This window comes from Grampus griseus, assembly GCF_964374135.1.
Source record: "Grampus griseus genome assembly, chromosome: 15".
NCBI classification, from domain to species: Eukaryota; Metazoa; Chordata; class Mammalia; order Artiodactyla; family Delphinidae; genus Grampus; species Grampus griseus.
The window spans coordinates 31037314-31063158 of NC_139009.1; the positions used below are offsets into that span (position 1 = coordinate 31037314).

Sequence of the window (25845 nt, forward strand, 5' to 3'; positions counted from 1 at the left end):
AAGATGGAGTTGTCATTCACTGAAATGGATAACTCCCTCATTTCTATAACATTAAATCTATACTTTGCTGCTGGACTCACCATGTCTAGCACAGTGTCATGTTTAAGGACATATATTTTGGAATCAGAATATTTAACTATGGGGACTTCCCTGGCAGTCCAGTGGTTAGGACTCCAAGCTTCCACCGCAGGGGGCCCTGGTTAGATCCTTGGTCGGTGAACTAAGATGCCTCATGCTGCGTGGTGCAGCCAAAAAATAAATATATTGAACTATGAAACTTGGTTTCACAACTTTCTGGTTGTATGATCTTGGGCAAATTCATTCATATTCATATTCTCTCTCTCTGAGTTCAGGTTCCTCATTATGAAACAGAGATAACAGCGTCTCCCTCTTAAGGTTATTGTAAGGATTAAATGAAAGAATACTTGTTAAGTACGTAGAACAAGGCCTCAAACATAATGTTTAATAACTATTACCTCTATTATTATCACCCAGTATGATTTGTTATTTGTACTCCTATATCGTTTCTCCTACTCTTCTCCCTCTTACTCTGCTTCATCCACACTGGCCTCCTTGCTCTTCCTTGAATATCATACACAGCTCCTGACTCAGAACCTTTACACTTTCTATTCAGCTACCTGCAGTGTTCTTTTCCACCCAGCTGCCTTGCTTTCTCACTTCCTCCAGGGCTCTACTCAACCGTTGCCTTTAAGATGAGACCATCTCTGATATCCCTACATAAAATTGAAACCCACAACAACTCCACAACACCCTTACTCTGCTTTATTTTTCTCCACAGCACTTATCACATCTAATATACTATATGTTTATTTATTCACTCTGTCTCCCAACACATAATAGGGGCACTTAATCTGAAGGAGTTAATGAATTATTCCAGAAGTATGAAGCAATTGAAACCCACAAGTGAAAAAAATAAGGTGGTATGAACAGTAGAAATACAAAATTCTCACTATTTGCAATATATATGATTGTGTTCCCAGAAAGCAAGCAAACAAAAATCAACTGAAAAAAACGACCAGAAACAAAAAAAAAATCCTCAAGTTAACAAATGAGAATACATACATCAAATTAAATTATGTATCTAAGGAGAAGCTTTAAAATGTGTAGGCCACATTTTAATAAAATACTTTATTTATAAGTATTTTGGGAGTTAAAAGACCTGAAAAAAAAAAAAGGAAAGACACTTCATTTGTGAACAGAAGAATTTACTATGGTAAAGATGGCAATTGTCTCATGAATTAATCTCTGAATTAATGTAATTCCAATCAAAATACCAACTGAATCATTTCTGAACATAAAAAAATATAATTAAATTCATCTGGGAAAAATAAACATGAGGGAACAGTTTTGTAATAGGTATTATTTTAAAATAAGTAGCTCTTATTTAAGAATTGATATACCCAGAAGAATTCTCATCTTTTTGATTCTTTGTCTATCGTGGATCATGTTAAATGTCCTGTGGCCAGAGAGACAAGGAAAAGAAACAAAAATCATCCAAGTCGGAAAGGAAGAAGTAAAATTATCTCTTGCTTGCAGATGATATGACCTTACATGTAGAAAATCCTAATAATTCCACAAGAAAACTGTTAGAATAAATGAATTCAGCAAAGTTGCAGGATACAAAATCAACATATAAAAATCAGTTGTGTTTATATACACAAGCAATGAATAATCAGAAAAGGAAATTAAGAAAACCTCAATTACAATCTCATAAAAGAAGAATAAAATACTTAGGAAAGACCTGTACACTTAAAATTACAAAATCCTGATGAAATAAATTAAAAATAAATAAATGGAAAGATACCCCATATTCATGGATTAGAAGACTTAATATTGTTAAAGTGTCCATACTACCCAAAGTGATCTACAGATTCAATGTAATCCCTCTAAAAATCTCAATGGTATTTTTTACAGAAATAGGAAAACAACCCTAAAAGTCACATGGAACCACCACAAAGGTTCCTGAATATCCAAAACAATCTTGAGAAAGAAGAACAAAACTGGAGGCCTCACACTTCTTGATTTCAAAGCATATTACAAAGTTACAGTAATCAAAACCTTATGGTACTGGCATAAAGACAGACATATAGACCAAAGGAACAGAATGGAGAGCCCAGAAATAAACCCACACACATATGGTTAACGGATTTTCAACAAAGGTGCCAAGACTACAGCATGGGGAAAGAATAGTCTCTTCCACAACTGGTGATGGGAACAATGGATATCCACAGGCAGGAAAATGAAACTGGACCCACCTCTTACACCATACACAAACATCAACTCAAAATGGATTAAAGACTTAAACCCAAGACCAGAAACAATAAAACTCCTAAAAGAAAACATAGGGGGGGAACATCTCTAACACTAGTCTTAGCAATAATTTCTTGGATATGATATGAAAAGAACAAGGAACAAAAGCAAAAATAGACAAGTGGGACTACATTAATCTAGAAAGCTGTTGCAGAGCAAAAAGGCAACCTAAAAAATAAGAGAAAATATTTGCAAACTATATATCTGATAAGAGGTTAATATCCAAACTATATAAGTAACTCCTACAACTCAATAGCAAAAAAAAAAAAAAAAAAAAACCCCAAAACAAACAAAACACCACCAAAAAACCAAACCCTGATTAAAAAATCAAAGGGCTTGAATAGACAATTCTCCAAAGAAGACGTTACAAATGGCCCACAGGTATATGAAAAGTTGTTCAACAACACTAATCAGAAGGGAAATGCAAAGCAAAGCCACAATGAGGTATCAACTCACACCTCTTAGGATGGCCACTATAAAAAAATATAGAAAATAACAAGGGTTGAAAAGGATGTGAAGAAATTGGACCACTTGTATACTCTTGGTGGAAATGTAAAATGATGCAGCTGCAATGGAAAACAGAATGGAGGCTGCTCAAAAAATTAAAAATTGAACCATCATATAATCCAGCAATACCACTTCTGGGTATTTAACCAAAAGAATTAAAATCAGGATTTCAAAGATATATTTGCACTCCTATGTTCACTGCAGCATTATTCACAATGGCCAAGAGATGCAGGAATGGACAAAGAAAATGTGGTGTTTGTACTTATATATATAATGGAACATTATTCAACCATAAAAAAGAAGGAAATCTTGGCATATGTAACAACATGGATGAACCTTGAGGATATTATGCTGAGTGAAATAAGCCAGTCACAGAAGGATAAGTACTATATGATTCCACTTATGAGGTACCTAAAGTAGTCAAACTCATGGAAACAGAAAGTAGAACGGTGGTTTCTAGGAGCTGGGCAGGGGGTGCGGGGGGTAGTGGGTGCAGCGTGAATGAGGAGCTGCTATTCAGTAGGGCTAGAATTTCAATCATGTTGGGGATCTTCTGTACAACATTAAACTTATTGTTAACAATACTGCACTTTACACTTAAACATTTATTAAGAGGGTAGATCTAATGTTATGTTTTTCAACACACATGCGCGCACACACACACACACACACACACACACACACATACACACTGTCCTATGGCCAGAGGAAAAAATTTAAATTTAAACTATGGGGAACAAATAAGATTTCTCATGCCCATGTTATGGGTACTCACTCACAAATCTTCCTCTATTTTAAACACAGAGAAACGGGAATATCCATTTATGCTATATGTAAAAGTATTTTAACTATAAGACGAGTTTTAATTTACCTTTTAATATGATACGTGGTACCATTCGAAATACACAATTTATAAACTCCATTTCATACTACAGAAACAATAAATGGAAATAATATTTTTCAGTAAAACCACAGCTCACTACCCAGAGCTGATTCCCTTAAACAAGCTGTCAATTATTATCTCAAACTACAAGAATACCAGGAAATCCAATTACTATCTTAAACTAGGTACCATGAAATCCAATGGCTGGTTTTAAAAAGATAAAATTGGGACTTCCGTGGTGGCGCAGTGGATAAGACTACATGCTCCCAACGCAGGGGGCCCAGGTCGATCCCTGGTCAGGGAACTAGATCCCACAAGCATGCCGCAACTAAGAGTTCACATGCTACAACTAAGGAGCCGGTGAGCTGCAATTAAGACCCGGCACAAATAAATAAATAAATAAAAATAAAAAGATAAAATTGGCTTTAAGTAATTACAACATATAGTTATAAAATATTTTTTGTAAAACCACAGAACCAGCACCTAATTTTTAGTTTTTGGAGAAATAGTCAAACTATAATTAATACCACACAGAAATATAAAGGAAGTGTTTAATAATCCTACTGACTTCTTGATATTTCAACATATGGAAAAATTAATTATAATAGCAATATTTGTATTTTTAAGGATTGAGAATGAAGAAAATGACTCTTCAAATATTTCACCTGATGAAAATAACTGATAAAGAGAAAAACCACATAATGCTGCAGGATACAAAATTAATGCATAGAAATCTCTTGCATTCCTATACACTAATGGTGAAAAATCTGAAAGAAAAATTAAGGAAACACTCCCATTTACCACTGCAACAAAAAGAATAAAATACTTAGGAATAAACCTACCTAGGGAGACAAAAGACCTGTATGCAGAAAACTGTAAGACACTGATGAAAGAAATTAAAGATGATACCAACAGATGGAGAGATATACCATGTCCTTGGATTAGAAGAATCAATACTGTGAAAATGACTATACTACCCAAGGCAATCTACAGATTCAATGCAATCCCTATCAAATTACCAATGGCATTTTTTACGGAACTAGAACAAAAAATCTTAAAGTTTGTATGGAGACACAAAAGACACCCAATAGCCAAAGCAGTCTTGAGGGAAAAAAATGGAGCAGGAGGAATCAGACTCCCTGACTTTAGACTATACTACAAAGCTACAGTAATCAAGACAATATGGTACTGGCACAAAAACAGAAACATAGATCAGTGGAACAAGACAGAAAGCCCAGAGATAAACCCACGAACCTATGGTCAACTAATCTATGACAAAGGAGGCAAGGATATACAATGGAGAAAAGGCAGTCTCTTCAATAAGTGTTGCTGGGAAAACTGGACAGCTACACGTAAAAGAGTGAAATTAGAACACTCCCTAACACCATACACAAAAATAAACTCAAAATGGATTAAAGACCTAAATGTAAGACTGTACACTATAAAACTCTTAGAGGAAAGCATAGGAAGAACACTGTTTGACATGAATAACAGCAAGATCTTTTTTGACCCACCTCCTAGAGTAATGGAAATAAAAACAAACAAATGGAACCTAATGAAACTTAGAAGCTTTTCCACAGCAAAGGAAACTATAAACAAGATGAAAAGACAACTCTCAGAATGGAAGAAAATATTTGCAAACAAACTAAGGGACAAAGGATTAATCTCCAAAATATATAAACAGCTTATGTAGCTCAATATCCAAAAACCAAACAACCCAATCAAAAATTGGGCAGAAGACCTAAATAGACATTTCTCCAAAGAAGACATACAGATGGCCGAGAAGCACATGAAAAGCTGCTCAACATCACTATTTATTAGAGAAATGCAAATCAAAACTACAATGAGGTATCACCTCACATCGGTTTAAATGGGCATCATCAGAAAATCTACAAACAACAAATGCTGGATAGGGTGGAGAAAAGGAACCTTCTTGCACTGCTGGTTGGAATGTAAATTGATATAGCCACTATGGACAACAGTATGGATGTTCCTTAAAAAACTAAAAATAGAATTACCATATGACCCAGAAATCTCACTACTGGGCAAATACCCAGAGAAAACTATAATTCAAAAAGACACATGCACTCCAATATTCATTGCAGCACTATTTACAATAGCCAGGTCATGGAAGCAACCTAAATGCCCATCAACAGACAAATGGATAAAGAAGTTGTGGTACATATATGCAATGGAATATTACTCAGCCATAAAAAGGAACAAAATTGGGTCATTTGTAGAGACGTGGATGGATCTAGAGACTGTCATACAGAGTGAAGTAAGCCAGAAAGAGAAAAACAAATATCATATATTAATGCATCTATGTGGAATCTAGAAAAATGGTACAGATGAACCAGTTTGCAAGGCAGAAATAGAGACACAGTTGTAGAGAACAAACATATGGACAGCAAAGGGGGAAAGCGGTGGGGGGGGGATGAATTGGGAGATTGGGATTGACATGTATACACTGATGTGTATAAAATAGATAACTAATAAGAACCACCAGCTGTATAAAAATAAAATAAAGTTCAAAAAAAAAGATTTGGGAAAGAGTAAAGTATAAGTGAAATTTACATGAAGCAGTGTTTAGATAGGCTTAGAGCAAAGCAGAGCTGTGTGTAAAGGGACTAGACTGCAAAGTGAACCAAGGTCCTCTTTCCTTAGGAACTACGAAGTTAAGATAGATGTGGATGCTGTGTCCAGAAACCCCTTATCTGAAGCTGTGTGTCTTGGTTGTAAATCAAGACTGCTACTCTATGTCAAAAACACTTAGATTCTCCAGGCAAATTCTCCAGGCAAGAATGGGATGTTTCACTCTTGCTGCTATAATTATACACAAGTGAAGTTTCTGATAGTCTGATTTTCCAGAGCAAAGTTTTTCAGTGAGTAGGCAAGCCACAGTCACTCAAAGACAGGGTTTGTTATGACACTTTACAGCTCTATCATTCTTGTGAGAAATACCGTTTCCTGTTAAGTTTGAAGTTTTATCTGTGTCTGCTATTCCAGCCTGATAAATGGTCAGATTCTTAATTTCTTGTTATTTGAGTTTCCTGTCTCCACTTTATGTCAGAGTGTAAAGAACAGCTTGCTAATTAAACTGATTACATTATGCTCTTCAGAAAAGAGGTTACTTGCTGATTTATCTTTTGGTTTGTTTATTATGCAGCAATTTCTCCACAAAAGATATCCAATTTGGGCAGATACACTGGTTTTGAAGAAACATATCTTACCTCAGTGAAGTTCATGTACTCATTTAATGTTTTAGCTTATTTCAATTAGCATAATGCCCTCAAAGTCCATGCGTACTGTTGCAAATGGCAGGATTTCCTTCTTTCTCTTGGCTGAATAATATTCCATTGTATATATAAATACACATCTTCTTTATCCATTGATCCACAGACACTTAGGTTGTTTATTTATCTTGGCTACTGTGAACAATGAGCACAGGAGTACAGATATCTCTTTGATATCCTTTCATATCCTTTGGATATATACCCAGAAGTGGGATTGCTGGATCACCTGGCAGCTCTGTTTTTAATTTCTAAGGAATCTTTATAGTGTTTTCCACAGTGGCTGCACCAATTTACATTCCCAGCAACAGTGCACAAGGGTTTCCTGTTCTCCACATCCTCACCAACACTTATCTCTTGCCTTGTTTATGATAAAAAACTAAAAAGCTTCTGTACAGCAAAGGGGACCATCAAGAAAATGAAACCCACAGAATGAGAGAAAATACCTAAAAATCATACATCTGATAAGAGGTTAATATCCAAAAAATATATTAAAAAAGCTCACAGAAGTTAACGGCAAAAAACCCCAAAAAATCTGATTTAAAAATGGGCAGAGGAACTAAATAGACATTTTTCTGAGGAAGACACACAAATGGCCAAAAGGTATATGAAAAGGTGCTCAACATCGTTAGTCACCAGGGTAACAGAAATCAAACCACAACGAGATTATCACCTCACACCTGTCAGAATGGCTATCATAAAAAATATGAGATAACAAGTGTAGGTTAGTATTTTATTGTTAAGATCTCTGGGACTACAATGTAATTCATAAAACATCAAGAAAATGTAAGCCTTGTTAGAAGCAATAGTCTTAAATGGAAACTGGACTTGCTCCTATAGTGGTATATTATGGGAGTGCAATAAATATTAAATTTATATTAACAGCATTTTAAGTAAAATGCCAGAAGTCAATGGTTTGCATTACACATTGGGAATCAAGAAGACTTTCTGCAGGCGGATGAGATCATCAAGTGACATATCTGGGTACTGTTTTTCTCTTTTCTATCTCTCATTAAACAACTGTTTAGCATTTCTCAGGTTTGTTTTTTTACCCACTTTACGAGGAAGGCTGAAGATAAATTTACGAATATATGCTTGTTATCCTCTGAGACTTTGGGGAAAAGGTAACATGGATGGATAATTCATGTAACAGGACAGGAAATGCACTAATGAGCAGTTTTAAAAATAGAGACACGGGTTCGAGCCCTGGGCGGGGAGGCTCCCACATTCAGTGGAGCAACTAGGCCTGTGCGCTACAACTGCTGAGCCTGAGCTCTGGAGCCCGCGAGCCACAACTGCTGAGCCCACATGCCACAACTACTGAGCCTGTGTGCATTGAGCCCGTGCTCCGCAGCAGGAAAGGCCACCGCAATGAGAGGCCCGCGCATCGCGGCAGGGAGTGGCCCCCGCCTGCTGCAACTAGAGAAAGCCTGCATGCAGCATCGAAGACCCAATGCAGCCAAAAATAAATAAATAAATAAAAATAAAAATAAAATAAAATAGGGACAAGTGTACCTACCGTGGGGTAGTACCTTGTCTAATTCTCTTAATACTAATTTCCCCATAACTCTAATTTCTAGAGAAAAGATCTTTTAATAGGTGAAAATTAATTACATATTGTTTTTAGGTGATGTTCTAGCAACAGCTTTTGAATAGTAGCATAGCTATGTCAATGGGAATAATAAAAATGGTTGATTTCTAACTTCAATTAGGTATGTAACACTGCACAACAGTCCCACCACTGTTAACTAGTCAGTTTCTTCTATTTCCTACAACGGCTCTTAAAACAACAATAAAAAGTCACATCCATTATTCCTCAGATATCATACCTACCCACCTCAACTTCACTCACAGCTATGGACCTACCTTCCTACATCTGAGAAAATGGAGACCCTGATGTAAAGATCTTCTTTCGCTACCTTCTCCTCAACCTTAAAACTGATCTTTTTTTGTGCCCACTATTGGCCCTTTACAAAGTTGTGATCCCAAAAGAGGTACTTTCTTTCTTTTCAAAAGAGGTACCTCCTGATCCTATCTCCTTCCAAGCCCTCTCAGAACCTTGTTCCATCATTTATATTGTCTTTGATACCTTTATTCTCTCTATCACCACTCACATTTTCCTCTCAGCCTACAAACATGCTCAAACTTACCTCAAAGTGAAAAACCTGGACTTCCCTGGTAGCACAGTGGTTAAGAATCCGCCTGCCAATGCAGGGGACACAGGTTCGAGCCCTGGTCTGGGAAGGTCCCACATACTGCGGAGCAAGTAAGCCCCCGTGCCACGACTACTTAGCCTGCACTCTAGAGCCTGCGAACCACAACTACTGAAGGCCACGGACTCTTGGGCCCGCGTGCCGCAACTACTGAGCCCAAGTGCTGCAACTACTGAAGCCCGCACGCCTACAGCCCCTCCTCCACAACGAGAAGCCATTGAAATGAGAAGCCCGCGCACTGCAACGAAGAGTAGCCCCCACTCCCTGCAACTAGAGAAAGCCCACGCTTAGCAATGAAGACCCAACACAGCCAAAAATAAAATTAATTAATTTTTTTAAAAACGTGAAAAACCTTCCCTTAACCTTGCTCCTCCTATATTAAACCAGTCCCCACTTTCACAGTCAAATTTCTTCAAAAAACTGTCTGAGCTTTGCTTCCTTTTCATGACTTCCATTCATTCCTCAGCCCACTACCATCTATTTTTCACTCCATGACTCTGCTGAAATTACTCTTGCAAAGGTCCATGTCATTCTAAGAGCCAAATCAAAGGCCTCTTATCAATTCTCATTCTACCTGACGTATCAGCAACATCTGGTACTAGTGACTCCCTCTTTCTTTTTGAAATTCTCCAACTGCAACTACCAGCAAACACCAATGATTTCCAAGTCCACCCCTTCAGCCAAGACCTCTCTCCTGAGCTCCAGACCTGTAGATCGAATTAACAACTGCACACAACTACACAGTCTCTAAACACCTCGTAATCAAGATGTCTCAGATGAATGGAAATATATTCTTTCTCTTCAGTCTACTTCCTAAACATATCTCAGTTCTAGCCCTATTATAACTATCCTGGTTCAAATCCTCATAATAATACCCCAATTGCCTCCTGGGGTAGACTGCGATTTGTGCCTCCAATGGCCATTCTTTCCTTCTTCTTGGACATGTAGCTGCCTAGCTAAAGACCACATTTCCCAGCCTCTCTTGCATTTGTGTGGCCATGGAAGTTAAGTTCTAGCACAAAAATGAGTATGCGACTGGTATGTGACTTCCAACCTCACTTCCTTAAAAGAAAAGCTGCTTGCCTTAAAATACCTGTCTCTCTTCCAGCAAGCTAAAGATGGACATACCAGTGACCTAACCTCACATAAGCAGATGAATGAGTGCTCTACTGGGTGATGGCATAAAATGGAAGGAACATGTATCCCTGAATGACCTCATGGAACAGAACTGAACTACCAACTTGGACTCACCTCAGAACTGTTATGTGAGAAATAAATAAATGTCTATCTTGTTTAGGTCACTTTATTTTGGGGTTTCTTTGTTATAGCAGTTAACCTGAACTCTAATACCCTTCTTTAAAAAAATTTTTTTTTCTTGAAGTAGAGTTGATTTACAGTGCTGTGCCAATCTCTGCTGTACAGCAAAGTGACTCAGTTATACACACATACACATTCTTTTCCTAAAACCCTTCTCAATATACCTCTTCACTGGTCTCCCTGTTTCCAGTACTGACTTACATTTCAGTACATTCGCCACATTACTGCCTGTTATCTTTTAAAACACAGACTAAATATTAGTCTTCTCTCTAATGACCTTCAGTGACCCACAGCTCTAGACATTCTGGCATGAAATAGAAGGTATCATGGTACACAATCTGGCCCTAAGTATCTTTCTGGCTTACATCCTTTATGACCCACTCCCATCCTGGACCATGCCCCCCATTTTCCCACACAGATACTTTAGCGCCAGCATCATCAGACTTCAACTTTCTCCAGGGCAACAGAAAAACAAAACTCTGTAAAGTGAAAGACAGAGGAGGTAAATTAACTCTGACGGGGCAATCAAAAAAAGGTGTGAACAGACAGTGTATACTTTACACACACTGTCATTAAAATGATAAACTTCAGGGTCTGTTCTTTGTGGGAGGCGTTTAAAGATGCACTGACTATCCAGTGGCCTAAATGTCAACAGCACCAACATCAGCAAGAAAAACAAGAGGATGTTTAAATTAAATTCAAAACATTTTATCACCTCCAAAGGTGACCCCATACCCACTAAGCAGTCACTTCCCATCCCCCTCTCCCCAGAGCCCCTGGCGACAACAAATCTGCTTTCTGTCTCTACGGACTTACTTATGCTGTATATTTCACATAAATGGAAATACACAGTATGTGACCTATTGTGTTTGGCTTCTTTCATTTAGCATAACGTTTCCGAGGTTCACCGTTTTGTAGCATTTCTCAATATGGATGACATAAATTTTACCAGCAGCGTTATTTGTAAATGTAATGTATTGGAACCAGCCTAGAGGCGCACACATAGAACAGTGACTGATTCATATGATGGAGTATTATGCAGAATGAGAATTAATGTGGAATGACTTCCCAGACAGACTGTTAAGTGAAAAGGGCAAAATTCAAAGGGATAGCTATAGTATGCTACCTTTTGTAAAAGAAAAGAAGAGAAAATAAGAAAATATTCATGTATCTGCTCATTTGGGTAAACAAAACAAAACATGGAAAGGATAAACCTGAGACCAAAAATAGTGGTTATCAACAGCGGAGGAGTGGGAATAGGATAAAAAAAGATAAAAGAATGACACTTCCCTGAATGATGTTCAAGTTGCACATACTTAAAAAAATACTCTAAAAGAAATAAAATCAAAGATGAAGGAGGCATCCCCAAAATGAATACAAACAGAAACAAATAAATTGGTCATGTATCATGGGTTGAAATGTGTCCCCCCAAAAGATATGGTGAACTGAACCTCCAGCGCTTGTGAACGTGATCCTATTTGGAAACAGGGTCTTGCTGTAATCATGCTAAGATGAGGCCTTTATGGTAGTCTCTAGGACTGGTGTTCTCATATGAAGGGGAAATTTGGACACAGGCTGTTTGCTCTGTGATGACGGAGGCAGAGACTGGAACCACCTAAAAGCCAAGGGACGCCAAGGGTTGCTGGCCATCACCAGAAGCTAGAGAAGCAGGGAACATATTTTTCAGGGTTCTCAGAAAGAACCAACTCTGCTGACGCCTTGACTTCCAACTTGTAGCCTCCATAACTGTTAGAGGATAAATTTCTGTTGTTTCAAGCCACCTAGTTTGTGCTACTTTGTTATGGCAGCCTGGAAACTAATACACCATACAAACTTCAACAGAATAACATAAGCAATTTTCAAAGGGAGAGACACAAGGAGAACCAGATTTTAGAACACTATACTTCCTCAGTCTAGAGATAAATATTCTAAACAAACGATGACCTCCAGTTAGTAGCTGAGTTCTCAGAGGCATAGGTTAACAATTCTGAAATTACTTTTATGTTCAAGGATTAAGCAAGTAAGTAAATATACTACCGATAACGGAAACCAGGTTTCCCTCTGTTGGAGAAGGAAGTTACACATATGGAAAGAAAAGAGAGAATGAACTTTATGGTGTTAGACTGGTATTGGAGGTATAAGCATGAAGTCATAGTTTTCGATAAAGATAGATGGGGGTAGGGAAGGGAGAGGTGTGTGGGTATGTACATATTTATGTGTGCATACATACATCTATTTCCTGGCTCTATCCCTTAAGACAACCTAGTAGAAACTATGCATCAGTAGCAATAAACAGACCTAGCATTCAAAACAAAGGCTCAGTAACTCTTTCAGATTAAAAAACAAACAGACAAAAAAAACTGAAGAGACCTGGCAACTGAATGCAACACATTATCCCAGATTTTCTTTTTCCTAAAAAGGTATTATTGGGGCAACTGACAAAATCTGAATAAGGTCTGTGCATTAAATAACAGCCCTGTAGCAGCATTAATTTCCTGATTTTGATGATTGTACTGTTATGTAAGGCAATGAATGACATTTCATTGCTCTAACGAAGTACACACTAAAGTATTCAGGGGAAGAGGGTATCTTTAAGTGGATAAGATAGGGAAAAGATAAGGCAAATGCAGCAAATATTAATACTGAGAAATCTTGATGAAATATTGAAATTCTTTGTACTATTCTTTCAACATTTCCCCTAAAGTCTGAAATTATGTTAAATAAAAATTATAGGGCTTCCCTGGTGGCACAGTGGTTAAGAATCCCCCTGCCAATTCAGGGGACACGGGTTCGAGCCCTGGTCCGGGAAGATCCCACATGCCGTGGAGCAACTAAGCCCATGCGCCACAACTACTGAGCCTGTACTCTAGAGCCTGCGAGCCACAACTACTGAAGCCCACGCGCCACAACTACTGAAGCCCGCACGCCTAGAGTCCGTGTTCCACAACAAGAGAAGCCACTGCAATGAGAAGCCCATGCACCACATCGAAGAGTAGCCCCCGCTCACCACAACTAGAGAAAGCCCGCGCGCAGCAACGAAGACCCAATGCAGCCAAAAATAATAAATATAATAAATTTTAAAAAACTATAAAAACTTAAAATTTAATTTAACATTGAAAATAAATGAATAATGAGCTCTATAGTAGAGAGGCAAACTTTCAAAAAATATTGCTGGAGAACTGGGAATTATTCTAAAAATTCCAGGAAGCATCTGTAAAGCAACATACATAATAACACAGGCTCTAGGGAGACATAACCTGGATTTAAGTTTGCTCCTCTGTCATACAGCCCTAGGCAAATTACTTAATCTTTCTGTGCCTCTATCCTGTGAGATGGGGATGATAATACCATACCTACTGCACAGCGTGATTACTGTGAGACAATGCAGATGAAGAGCTCAGTACAGGGTCTGGCACACTGTCCTAAGCAAGTATCCAAAAAGTGGCTGCTGTGACTTTTATCACCATTAGTGTTGCTGTTGCAGTTGCTATGTGGATATGTGAATTTAAGAAAAATAATTCTACCATCTGGAAAAACACTAATAAGAAAGTGGATTCCTGGGACTTCCCTGCTGGTGCAGTGGTTAAGAACCTGCCTGCCAATGCAGGGGACAGGTTCGAGCCCTGGTCCGGGAAGATCCCCCATGCCGCGGAGCAACTAAGTCCATGCGCCACAACTATTGAGCCTGTGCTCTAGAGCCCGTGAGCCACAACAAGAGAAGCCATCGCAATGAGAAGCCCGCGCACCGCAACGAAGAGTAGCCCCTGCTCGCTGCAGCTAGAGAAAGCCCGCACGTAGCAACGAAGACCCAACACAGCCAAAAATAAATAAATCAATATTTTAAAAAAGAAAGTGGATTCCTCTTAAGCCAAGTTCTGCACATCATCATTATTTTCTACTGATTTCTGGACCCGTTTGAATTCTGCTGCCAAATTCTCCCCTGTACCTCCTCTGACATAGAAAGCAAACTCAATATGATAGCTGTGTTTCCCCTGGTTTTTAATTTTAAAAGGACCTGTCAGTACTTCAGAGCCTATTAATGTTACTTATATACATGACACCTATAGACTTTTAAGACTAAATATGTATATATCTAAGATCCAAACTAAACATATAAAAAGGGTTAATTTGTTTACCTGGAGATTGATTTTATTTTATCTTACAAAGAGTAAATATTTTTCTCCAGCAAGTAGGATGGGTATGCTCAAAAGGTTAGAAAGTTGCTTTGTTCCACAAAGTATAAGAACTCTAGGAACAGAACTCGTAAGTTGTGGGGTTTTTTGAACATAAAAAATGTTTTCACATAAAAAAAATCATTCTGGATGTTTTAGTTTATCATATACAATATTCATTCAGTAAAATATTTACCAAACATTTATGTGCATAGAGCTGTACAATGTCTCAAGGTTATAATTAAGAGACAAAGCCTCCTCCATTGAGGATTTTATAGTCTACTGTAGGCATAATATTTAAGTTCAAAAAAGGCAATTCCTGAACTTTATGTCACTGTACATGAGTAGTAACTGAAAGAAGGTAAGTTTAAGGAAATAATTTTATAAGCTTGCCTCATTCCACAGCCCCCAGAGTATCACAAAGAAAAGTCTAACACCCAAAGCATGTTCAGTATCTCTAGCAGCTCTATGGCATGTGTAAGAGTGTATGCATGTGTACTGCGGGGAGAGGTGGGGGAGTGGATAGTAAGAGAGAGGATTAAGTCAGTAGACAGTATAAGAAATCAGTTGTTGCATTTGTTTTCTAGAACAAGAAAACATAATAGCTTATAATTTTATTCATTTTAATTGCACAATACATCAATGTATTTATAACAGTTTTAAGTCCCTATTAATAAAAATTACAGCTATTTTAAGTACTTCAAATACATTAAACTACTAAATTTTTACAACAACCCTATGAGGTAGAACTATTACTGCCCCTACTTTGCAGAAAGGAAAAATAGGTAGAGAGGTTAATAATCTTCCAAGGTCACACAGTTTACTATGATGGAGCCTCAATTTTAATCAAAGCACTCTGGGTCCAAAGTCCGCATTCTTAACCACTACGCTATATGCTCTCTCTTTGACTTCCACTACCCATCGTAGAAACGATTAAGTTTCAAACTAAGCACTTATTTAGTAACTTTAACTTTTCAGGACATAAATGAGAACCAGGCATGGACAAAAAGTACCTTGAGAAGGTAAGAGATGACTCAAAGTTCAAAGGAAAGTTCTTCTGATAAGCTCACAGCATATTCACTTTTTCATTAGATGCAATTCTAACAAATCTGATTGTCCAATCTCCTGGCCAACAACACAACAGAAACAGGAGACAGAGGAGGCAGATATAAAGGGCTAGACTTCAAAATCAAGAAATGTGCCTTACCATTTATCTTAATGTATGTCAGTAAATGTTTACCAACCTAAAGAGAAGCAACTAGGGAATTCCCTGGAGGTCCAGTGGTTAGGACTCGACAAGCTGCTCAGCGTGGCCAAAAAGAAGCAACTAGTGACACGGAGAGAGGGAGAAACATCATTGTCGTTCAGTCACTGTCATTTAGAGCCTTTTTCTGAGAGGCACCACAATATTTCTCTTTGTCATGAGCTGCTGAGGACAACTTATAACTATTGGTTACATTATGATAACTACACTACTCTCAGTATGTTATTTGAGGTGAAATGCATTTGAGAAATATTTACAAACACAATGGTTAAAACAATTTTTGCAATTTAAAGAGGATTTTAGAAAACTCACCTTTATGGAATCCTTTATTTTCCGATGTCATTGAGTATCTTACATTATTTTATCTATCTCTGATATCCAAACAATATGTCATTATCAATCATTATGTTAATCTTCATCAGGTTCTATAAAAAATATTCTTTGCAACAACCTATCTCAGGAACAAGTATTATTTTAAAGGCTAGCTTCAGTGTGGTATTGGCAACAAAATAAATAGGCAAGTCCTTAAATTAAAACAGAAAGCCCAGAACAGAGCCAATTATACCAAAGAGCTAGATTTAACTATTTGAGAAAAAAAAATTAAGTTCTATTTTTACTTCACATCATACATCAAACTAATTCTACATGGATCTAAGATCTAAATGTTAAAAAAAAAAAGTACAACGAAAGTCAAAAGTTTATATGTGTATATAAAATATACACATACATATAAATAAATAGTGGGATTGGCAAGCCTTTCAAAGCATAAAGCTTTGATAACCGTGTCCTATAGTTCAAAAGGAAAAGGGGCACAATCAGGTAATAACCAATCTTTCCACTATCAATTCTGTCCTCCTACCTGCTTATATACTCATCCTCTGCCTTATCTCCTGTTAAAATGAATCAAGTCTCCTTGCTCTTAGACTTATGCCTTGGATCCTGTCTCTTCATTTTCTCGGACTTTATTCCTGGAGTTATCTGCATTAGCTTCTGCAACATCTATTTCTTCTTCTCTACTGGTTTATTCTCACTGCACTGGCACAAAACATAACTGAGTATCATGTATTCTAGAAAAACCTTCCATAAACTCCAGGTCCCACTCCAGCTAATGCCCCATTTCTCTGCTAACCTTTTCAGCAAAAGGCCTTGAGAGGAGAATCTTTCTTGCTATCTTCACTTCCTTTCCTCTCATTCACTCCTTAACCACTAATCTGATTTATCAAAGTCATCAAAACCAATGCCCAATTCTCAATCCTCATCTTACTCCACATATCTCAGCATCATCTGACACAGTTTAATCTCCCTCCTGCCTGAAAGACTTTCTTCTAAGGCTTCACTGACAAAACCCTCAGCAGATATTTCTCCTACCTAATTTGTTACCTGTTTTCAAGTTTTCTTTGCTGGGACCTCCTCCTCTAGCAGACCTCTAGTATTGAAATCACCCAGGGTTACAACCTGGGCCATCCTTCTCTATCTCTCCTTTCTTCTCAGGTAACCTCATCTACTTCCACGGCTTCATGGACGACCTACATGCTGAGGACCCTCAAATCTGTATGTGTAACCTAACTTCTCCTAAAGCTCCAGATGCATGTGTCAAACTGCCTATTCAACATCTCCAACTAGATATCTAGCAGATGCCTAAAACATACATAATAAATAGAGGATTACTGATTCCATCCACACTTCAAGTCTTCCCCATGTCAGTAAACAGAACCTAAAGTATCACCCAGTTGCTCAGGCCAAACATCCTCCAAAAGCTTTCCACTGAGCTTCAAGTAAAATCTAACCTCCTTACCACAGTGCCCAAGGCCATCTATAACCTAGTCCCTGACTAGCTTTCCAGCCCCCTTGCACACCCTGCTCCCACTGGCTCACAATGATCCAGCCATACAGGCCTTCTCTCTGTCCTCAGCCTTGCAGCACTCATTCTTGTCTCAGAGTCACTGCACTTGCCCTTGACCACCTAGGATGCTCTCCCCCGCAACACTGTCACATGACTATTGCCTTCTCATCGTTCAAGTCTCAACCCAAATGCCACCTGCTCTGAAGGTCTCCCTTAACCACACTGGCTAAAGTAGCCTCTGGCCACTTTCAACATTACCTCATTTTAGTTCATGAATTATCTTATCTGTTTACGTGTTTCCTGTCACTTTGAACTAAAATATAAGCTTCTCAAGGGTAAGAGTCTGCCTTATTTACCACTATGTGCCCAGCACCTAGACCAATGCCTGGCACGTAGCAGACAATGAATAAATATTTGTTAAATGACTGACACAAACAAGCTCTTCATAAAATAAAAATAAAAGGCCAAGAAGTATATGGGGAAAAAAGATACCTAATCACTGGAAGACAGAGAAATGTTAATTAACAGTAAGACATCACTTTTTGATCAATAGTAAAGATTTTATTATAATGATATCCTTTTGTGGGCAAATGTATAGGAAAAAAACCAAAAAACAAAAAATCAAACCCTGGAAATGTCAGGCATAATCCCTAGTATATGTCAAAACTCCTAAAAATGTACATATCCTCTGACCAGCTAATTAATTTATCATGACAAAATAATCATATGTACAAGGACAAAAGATGTCCTCATAGGTACATGATACATAATAAATAGAGGTACAAGGTTTATAATCGTAAAAACTTAAGTGTTATAATCATTAGGGACTGAGTAAACAGCTATAATTTATACTGCTGAATACTATGCAGCCAACTAAAAAATGGTGGTGTAGAAATACTAACACAGAAAAAATTCATGAACTGCTTTTCAAATGAAAAGAAAACGTAAAAAATCAACCCATTTATGGATAAAACACACTCATGTACATATACATGTGTTTGCATCTTTCGTAGGCAATCGCCAGGCCAGCTACAGATCTGAGGACATAGTAAGAAGTAGAACACAAAACCACTGAACAGTGTCACAACAAATAATTGCCTTTTCTAAGAAGAGTTACACCACTCGCTGAGTATTGATGCTGTCCCCCCGCAAGCCTGATAGCATAAATGGCAGCAAGCCAGGTGTTTTGTGTTTGCCAAATCACGCACTGCACGGACTACCAGTCTGGGTCACCTCTGAGGACCTGGGGAAGCACTGGGGAGCTGTGCCCACTCATGGTATTCTTCTCTTACTTATCCTTTGCAATGCTTGTTTACCGGTTCAGCAGTAAGCATGCAAATCAAGCTGATCTCAGGACATTCTTATCCATCTCTGAACTCTGCCCAGCCCTTTGTGGTCTGCGTAGGTAAGTGTGTGTGTCTCTGTGTGTGCAGTATATATGTTAGGTGTTTGTACAGGCATACCTCAGAGATGTTGTGGGTTTAGTTCCAGAAGACTGCAATAAAGCAAGTCACACTAATTTCTTGGTTTCCCAGTACATATGAAAGTTATGTTTACACTAACTGTAGTCTATTAAGCAATAGCATTATATCTAAAAAAAAAAGTACATACCTTAATTTAAAAATACTTTATTGCTAAAAATTGCTAACCATCATCTGAGCCTTCGGCAAGTCGTAATCTTTTTGCCATTAACATCACTGATCACAGATGACCATAACATGTTATACTAATAATGAAAATGTTTGAATTATGGGAATTGCCAAAATGTGACACAGTGACACAAAGTGAGCAAAAGCTACTGGAAAAATGGTGCCAACAGACTTGCTCAATGCAGGATCACCACAAACCTTCAATTTGTAAAAAACACAGTATTTGTGAAGCACAGTAAAGTGAAGCCCAATAAAACTAGGTATGCCTGTACATAAATACACAAAAAAATCTGGAGAAAACCACTAAAAGTCAAGTGTTTATAGAGGTGGCAGAATGATGAATGATGTTTAGCTTCTTCTTCTTGTTTAACTGTATTTTTTTAACTTTTATTACAATGATCAAACATTGTCCTTGCAACTTAAGTTAAAAAATGTTATAGACTAATGCTTAATCAAAGAACAATTGAGAAAATCAAATCTAAATTAAAGCCACAGGAATAAGATTAGAAGCCCCAGTGAGATACTTAGACCAAATTCACACTTAAGTAAACAATTTTGTCCCATTGTCCAAAGAAGTTTTCATCTAGCTTCACGTTCAAACTGGATATCAGTTATAAAGAAAAAGAGGGGGAAAAAAAAAAAAAACTTTGGATGCAAATTCTTAAAATCATTCCCACTACACTTGACTATTTCAGATTTAGTTTCTGTTTTTCAAAATGTCAAAGACTGGATATCAGAATTGTAATTTAGAAAAATGAGAACATAATACCACCAACAAAGCTGTCCTCTTCCACCACATGCCAAATCCAACCTGAATCTTACCAGTCTTCTAGAACTAACCACTAACTCACAGAAGAACACACTAAATGATCCTACAGGGAGGCAGCTGGCAAAACCCCGACTGAGGGAAAATCCTACAGGACAAATAACCAAGTTTCTTCAAACAAACAAAAGGCAAAGAAAAAGACAAACAGAGATGAAGGCACAACCTATGGATATAAAAGAAATTTGAGACACATCAACTAATTACAATGTGTGAAACTTATTTGTTATTAAGAAGCTATTATTAATATCATAAGAGACGACAATGGTATTGTGGTTATTTTTTATAACTGTATTAAGGCATATTTTAAAATCATGTAATTCATCCATATCAAGTGCATAATTCAATGATTTTTTTTAGTAAATTCACCAAGTTCACTATAAATCAGTTTTAGAATATTTCCATTACCCAATAAGATCCCTCATGCCCATTAATTATTAATCCTCCTGCCACATACATCAGCCCACGAATCCACTTTCTGACTCTGTAGATTTGCCTTTTCTAAACATTTCACATAAATGGAATCATATAATATGCAGTCTCTTTTATCTGGCTTCTTTCACTTTACATGTTTTTAAGGTTCATTTATGTCACAGCATGTATCAACAGTTTGTTTCTTTTTATTGCTGAATAGTATTCCACTGTATGGACACATTTTGTCTATTCATTTACCAGTTGATGGGCAGTTAGGTTGTTTCCAGCTTCTGTCTATTATGAATAACACTGCTGTGAACATCTGTGTGTGAAAATTGTGTGGGTAGATACACAAGAGTGGAATTGCTACATCATTATGGCAAATTAAGAAACTTTTAAAGAAACTCTTAAAGTGCTTTAGATATATTAGCTTACTTAATCCTTACAACAACGTTAAGAGGAAGTTACTATTATTATCCCCATTTTAGGGATGAGGAAACAGAGGTCCATCCGAAAAGCTTAAGCAATGTGGTCAAGCCAGACTAGAATCAAAGTAGTCTGGCTTTGGAGTCTGTGCACTTAACCACTGTGCCATATACTTCAAGCTCACCAACAAGTTAAACATTTCTCACAGGATATAAACAAATTAAAATAAAGAAATTAAACGGAAAACTTCAGGGGGAATTCCTTGGCGGTCCAATGGTTAGGACTCCGGGTTCCACTGCAGGGGGCCGGGGTTCAATCCCTGGTCGGGGAACTAAGATCCTGCAAGCCACACACGCAGCCAAAAAAAAAATTCAGGTGACTTCTATGAACACACAAGTAGGGAATCCAATATAAACTAAATTTAAGTGTACAACTAATAACATATATGGTAGTAACTCTTGTTATCTCTGAGTGGCAGAATAGGAATAAGCTTTTTTCTTTTTATTTAATTGTGTTTTATTTTATTACAATGATCTATATATACAAGGCAGTGTTCAAGATGAACATAACACAAAAAATTCACTAATCAGTAAACAAATGACTTGATGAACAATAAGATTTTAAGTTCCTAATTTTTTAAAGGAAATTTTAAGATGTCCTGAATGTGTACTATGCACCGATGCTAAGTTGAGTGCTGTGGACACAAATTCGATTAAAACTTAGGAACAAAGAAAGACGACTCTGGAAGCACAGCTGTGGTAAGTGGTATTCCAGAGCTATTCCTGCAGGAGTCATCTTAGTCAGGGCAGGGGTCAGGGGAGGAAGGCTTCCTGAAAGAGGAGGCACTAAACTGATTTGAAGGAATGATGTATGTACATACTGCTACCAGTTAGAGACTACTTCATCAATAACATAGCCACTTCTTAATGATTAAAAATGGAGGCCCTGCTTCAAATGTCAAACCTTTAATTTCTTTCTTAACCTCAGATTTTGTCAATTTCAAATTTCCGCTAAACAACAGGAGATTCAGAGAACAGAAAAAGCTTTGTCATGTGATGCTAGAATATAATTAGAATATAAAAAATCTGTAAATACCTGTAACTTAAAAAGTATTTTTTTAATTCATTATATTTGAGTGTGGTTTGATCACAGTCAGTCAACACATCCTTCAAACTTCATCTTAATAGCACTTCTAAAAAGTCTACTGATGATCTAAATCAGGGGTGGGCAAACTACAAGCGCAGGTGGCCTGGTTTGCTAAGAATGGCTTTTCAGCAAAGAATGGTTTTTATATTTTAGGAGGATGAAAAGAGAGAGGGAGGAAGAGGGAGAGAACTGTATTCAGAGACTACCTGTGGTCCAAAAAGCCTAAAATATTTTACTATCTCGACTTTCATAGAAAAAGTTGCCTACACTTAAAAAAAAAAAAAATTACTGGATGTATTTGTGCCCATACTGAAAGGCACCCTCAGAAAGGCACTATCATCGCCGTGGAACTCAGTCTAGACACTAGTACACTTACTTACTTATGGTGGGAGGGAGAAAAAGAGGGAAGGGTATGTTTGCAGGGAGTGGGGGGAATTCAGGGATAGAATACAGTTGAAGCAGACGAAACATATGGAGCAGTCCTAGAGGCTTGACAAGCTACTAAAGGTGGAAGGTAGCTATTACAATCTTAACGACCTGTGAAATATGAGAGCTAGGTTTATTGAGGAAACCGAGACTCAGAGCTTAAGTTACCTGCCCAAGTTCACAGAGCAAGACAGTGGGACACGAAGAGCTGGACTACAACCAGCAAATTTCAGTCCCATTCTTTCCACTGCGTCACACTGCCCCTCATCACTGGACAGTGTTAACCTGGAAATACACCACTAACGACATGTGACAAGGGAGCTCAACTGCGTCCAGAAGGAACAAAGTCTCCTCAGGAGCTCCCCTCCCTCCCGCGATTATTAGCTATTTTTCAGGGAAGAACTGGGCAACATGTCTACAGGTCTCAAAGAGGTGAAGGGAAGAGTAGACACTAGTCCTATTTGCCAGATGTTGGGAACAACAAGGGAAGGTTGACCAAACATCATTAAAACAAGCCTGAAAGCTATCCAGTGGCTGAGAGCAATAAGAAACACCAAATTTCAATGAATTTACCTGGTTCCAATTTTATTACTTTAATTGCTGCCAATTCACCGGTGTTAACATTTCGTGCCTAAAAGAAAAGAAAAGATAATTGTGAAAAAAGCTTTCATAAAAACTTCATAAAATGTAATTTTAGCTTTTATTTATTTTCAATTATTCAGAAAAGTCTTTTAAAGCAAGAATTGCGAAAGTGATTTATATTTACAAAACAAACAGTATATTCTTCAAAATGAATTTCAACATTAATCTATGTATAAATTTAATAATGGTGATAATAATATTGTTAACAGAAGCACAGACCTTAGTATACATACATCAGGCACTATTCTAAGTGTTTTGGGGGTTTTTTTTGCAGTACGCGGGCCTCCACTGTTGTGGCCTCTCCCATTGCGGAGCACATGCTCCGGACGTGCAGGCTCAGCGGCCATGGCTCACGGGCCCAGCCGCTCCGCGGCATGTGGGATCTTCCCGGACCGGGGCACGAACCCGTGTCCCCTGCATCGGCAGGCGGACTCTCAACCACTGCACCACCAGGGAAGCCCTCTAAGTGTTTTTATATTAATTCGTTTAATCCTTACAACAATCTTATGAGGTAGGTACTAATACTATTCCCGTGTTGCAGATGAGGAATCTGAAGCCCCAAGAAGTTAAAGAACTTGCCAAGGCCATCTACCTAGTCAGTGACGGTGCTGGGATTCTAACCCAGGCAGTCTAACGCTAGAGTCTGAGCTTTTCTAAGCATTACATTCTACTGCCATACATTCAAAGGTTTGTTAAAATCTTGAATTAAGTAGCTTTAAACTTGTAAATTAAAAAACTTCATAATATGAAAAGCAAGCACCATTTTTTAACTGTAAAAACAACCTCCCTGCATCTGTTTAAACACACCTGATAGTACAATGAAATAAGTGCAGTTAATACAAACCAAATATATCTTTACAAGCCACATATTAAAAATATAAATATTAAAAAAAATCAATCCATAATGTTAGATTGCCGGTGTTTACAGCTGTAATTAGGTATAAATAAGCAGAAACTGTCTTTTCAATTTGTATAAAAATGGCAGTTATTTTTGTCAATTTAAAATGTTCTATAACTGAATCAGAATTTTCAAAATAATATTTTAAACTATGAACTGAAACTTAATAAATTGATTTTCATATCAACCAATGAAGATCAATATATGCAATTCCCTGATCACAGAAGAATTCATTCATGTGATGAGAATAATACTTAGTTGTAACACTTCTTATTAATGGATTGGTAAAGATCAGTGAATCACCCACAAGGGATGATAACAGCATTAACATCGGAATCCTTCTACGAATACTGGGGCATTAAAAAACAAAAAAAATCAGTTTCTAAGAAGATATATATGGGACACAGTCACTGCTGAAATATAAAATTTAACCTTTAAACTCAAAGAAGAACAAAGGTATTAAAAAATATAAATTAAGAAAACATTAAAATAAAATTTTCAGGGAAAATTCATTCCTTTTGGAAAAAAAAATCCCCATGACTAATAAACACTTAGGATGCCAACTTATTACAGGCAGTTCAAAACAGATTTCAACATTTATTTCAAACTAAACTTAATTTCCATTATATGAGACAGACAGTTCAAATAGTGCCACATATTTATTCCCTTCCCTAGGATGAGAAGGTACACACACACACACACACACACACACACACACACACACACACGGAATAGACATTCTGGGAGCATTTTCTAAGGAGGATGGGGCACAGTGTACCTGTAAAATATTCAGGGTATCACATCAACGTTAGTCATAAACCTTCTCAAACACTCTCAGAACGCGTTGCCTTTCCACACTGAGAAATCTTTTCCCTGTTAGGCTCCTCCTTGATACTCTGTCCGTTAACCCACATCTTTTTTTAGCACTTCTCCAAATAAAATAAGACAAAACATACTACTCTCTCCAATTCTCAATTCTCCATTTAAAAATTTTGCTATAGTTTTGTTTTCTGTTTATTGAAAATAAACTCAGAGTATGCACTAGCAAAAAATATGAACTCAAAGAAAGCTAGGGTGATTACTTTTACAGCTGAAATTCTGTTCCCAGCTTACCACAAGAGGGCACGATCTCTACCGACAACACAAGTTACACAAAGTGTCCAAAATGGCTGCAGTACACAATGTACTCTTCTAAAAATAGATTTATTAATGGTTACACCAGCACATATTTAACAGAAAAACTATGACAGTAAACTAGTGATAACTAGTTTACTAAAGTCAATTATTTACTATAGGCTTGACTTATGAATACAATTTTTCAAAATTTAAATCAGTCTAGAATTTTCTAAAGGATAAAAAGTTTTAAAATATTGGAATTCTCCAATATGTAACTTACTTGACAGACAAGAAATCACAAAAAGGGAAGAAGAATAACAAAAAACCCTCGGTAAACCTGAATTTCTGAGCTTTTTCCCCATCAAAATCCTTACGTTTATTAATGGAAGATGTTTAAAGCATTATGGTTCATCAAGAATCTTGGTCCTCTGGCTAAAATAAGTCATATTTTGCTGTCTCTAAACTCACAGCAGCCAAGGTTACAC

General features: G+C 37.4%; 1 protein-coding gene across 4 annotated transcripts in view; it reads right to left on the reverse strand.

Annotated features, from left to right (window-relative positions):
• MAP4K3 (mitogen-activated protein kinase kinase kinase kinase 3) overlaps positions 1-25845 on the reverse strand; it is a 188703-nt gene that overhangs the window by 103230 nt on the left and 59628 nt on the right. For 3 of the 4 annotated variants that reach the window (XR_014297761.1, XM_082671760.1, XM_082671759.1), the window contains exon 2: positions 23278-23335. Coding sequence is in view for 2 of the 4 variants with exons in the window: in XM_082671760.1 (XP_082527886.1) it covers positions 23278-23335 (58 nt within the window). In the remaining 2 variants the exon portion in view is untranslated. Of the gene's footprint in view, positions 1-23277; positions 23338-25845 lie in introns of those variants that run through there. The other variant, XM_082671761.1, reaches the window with a different exon arrangement.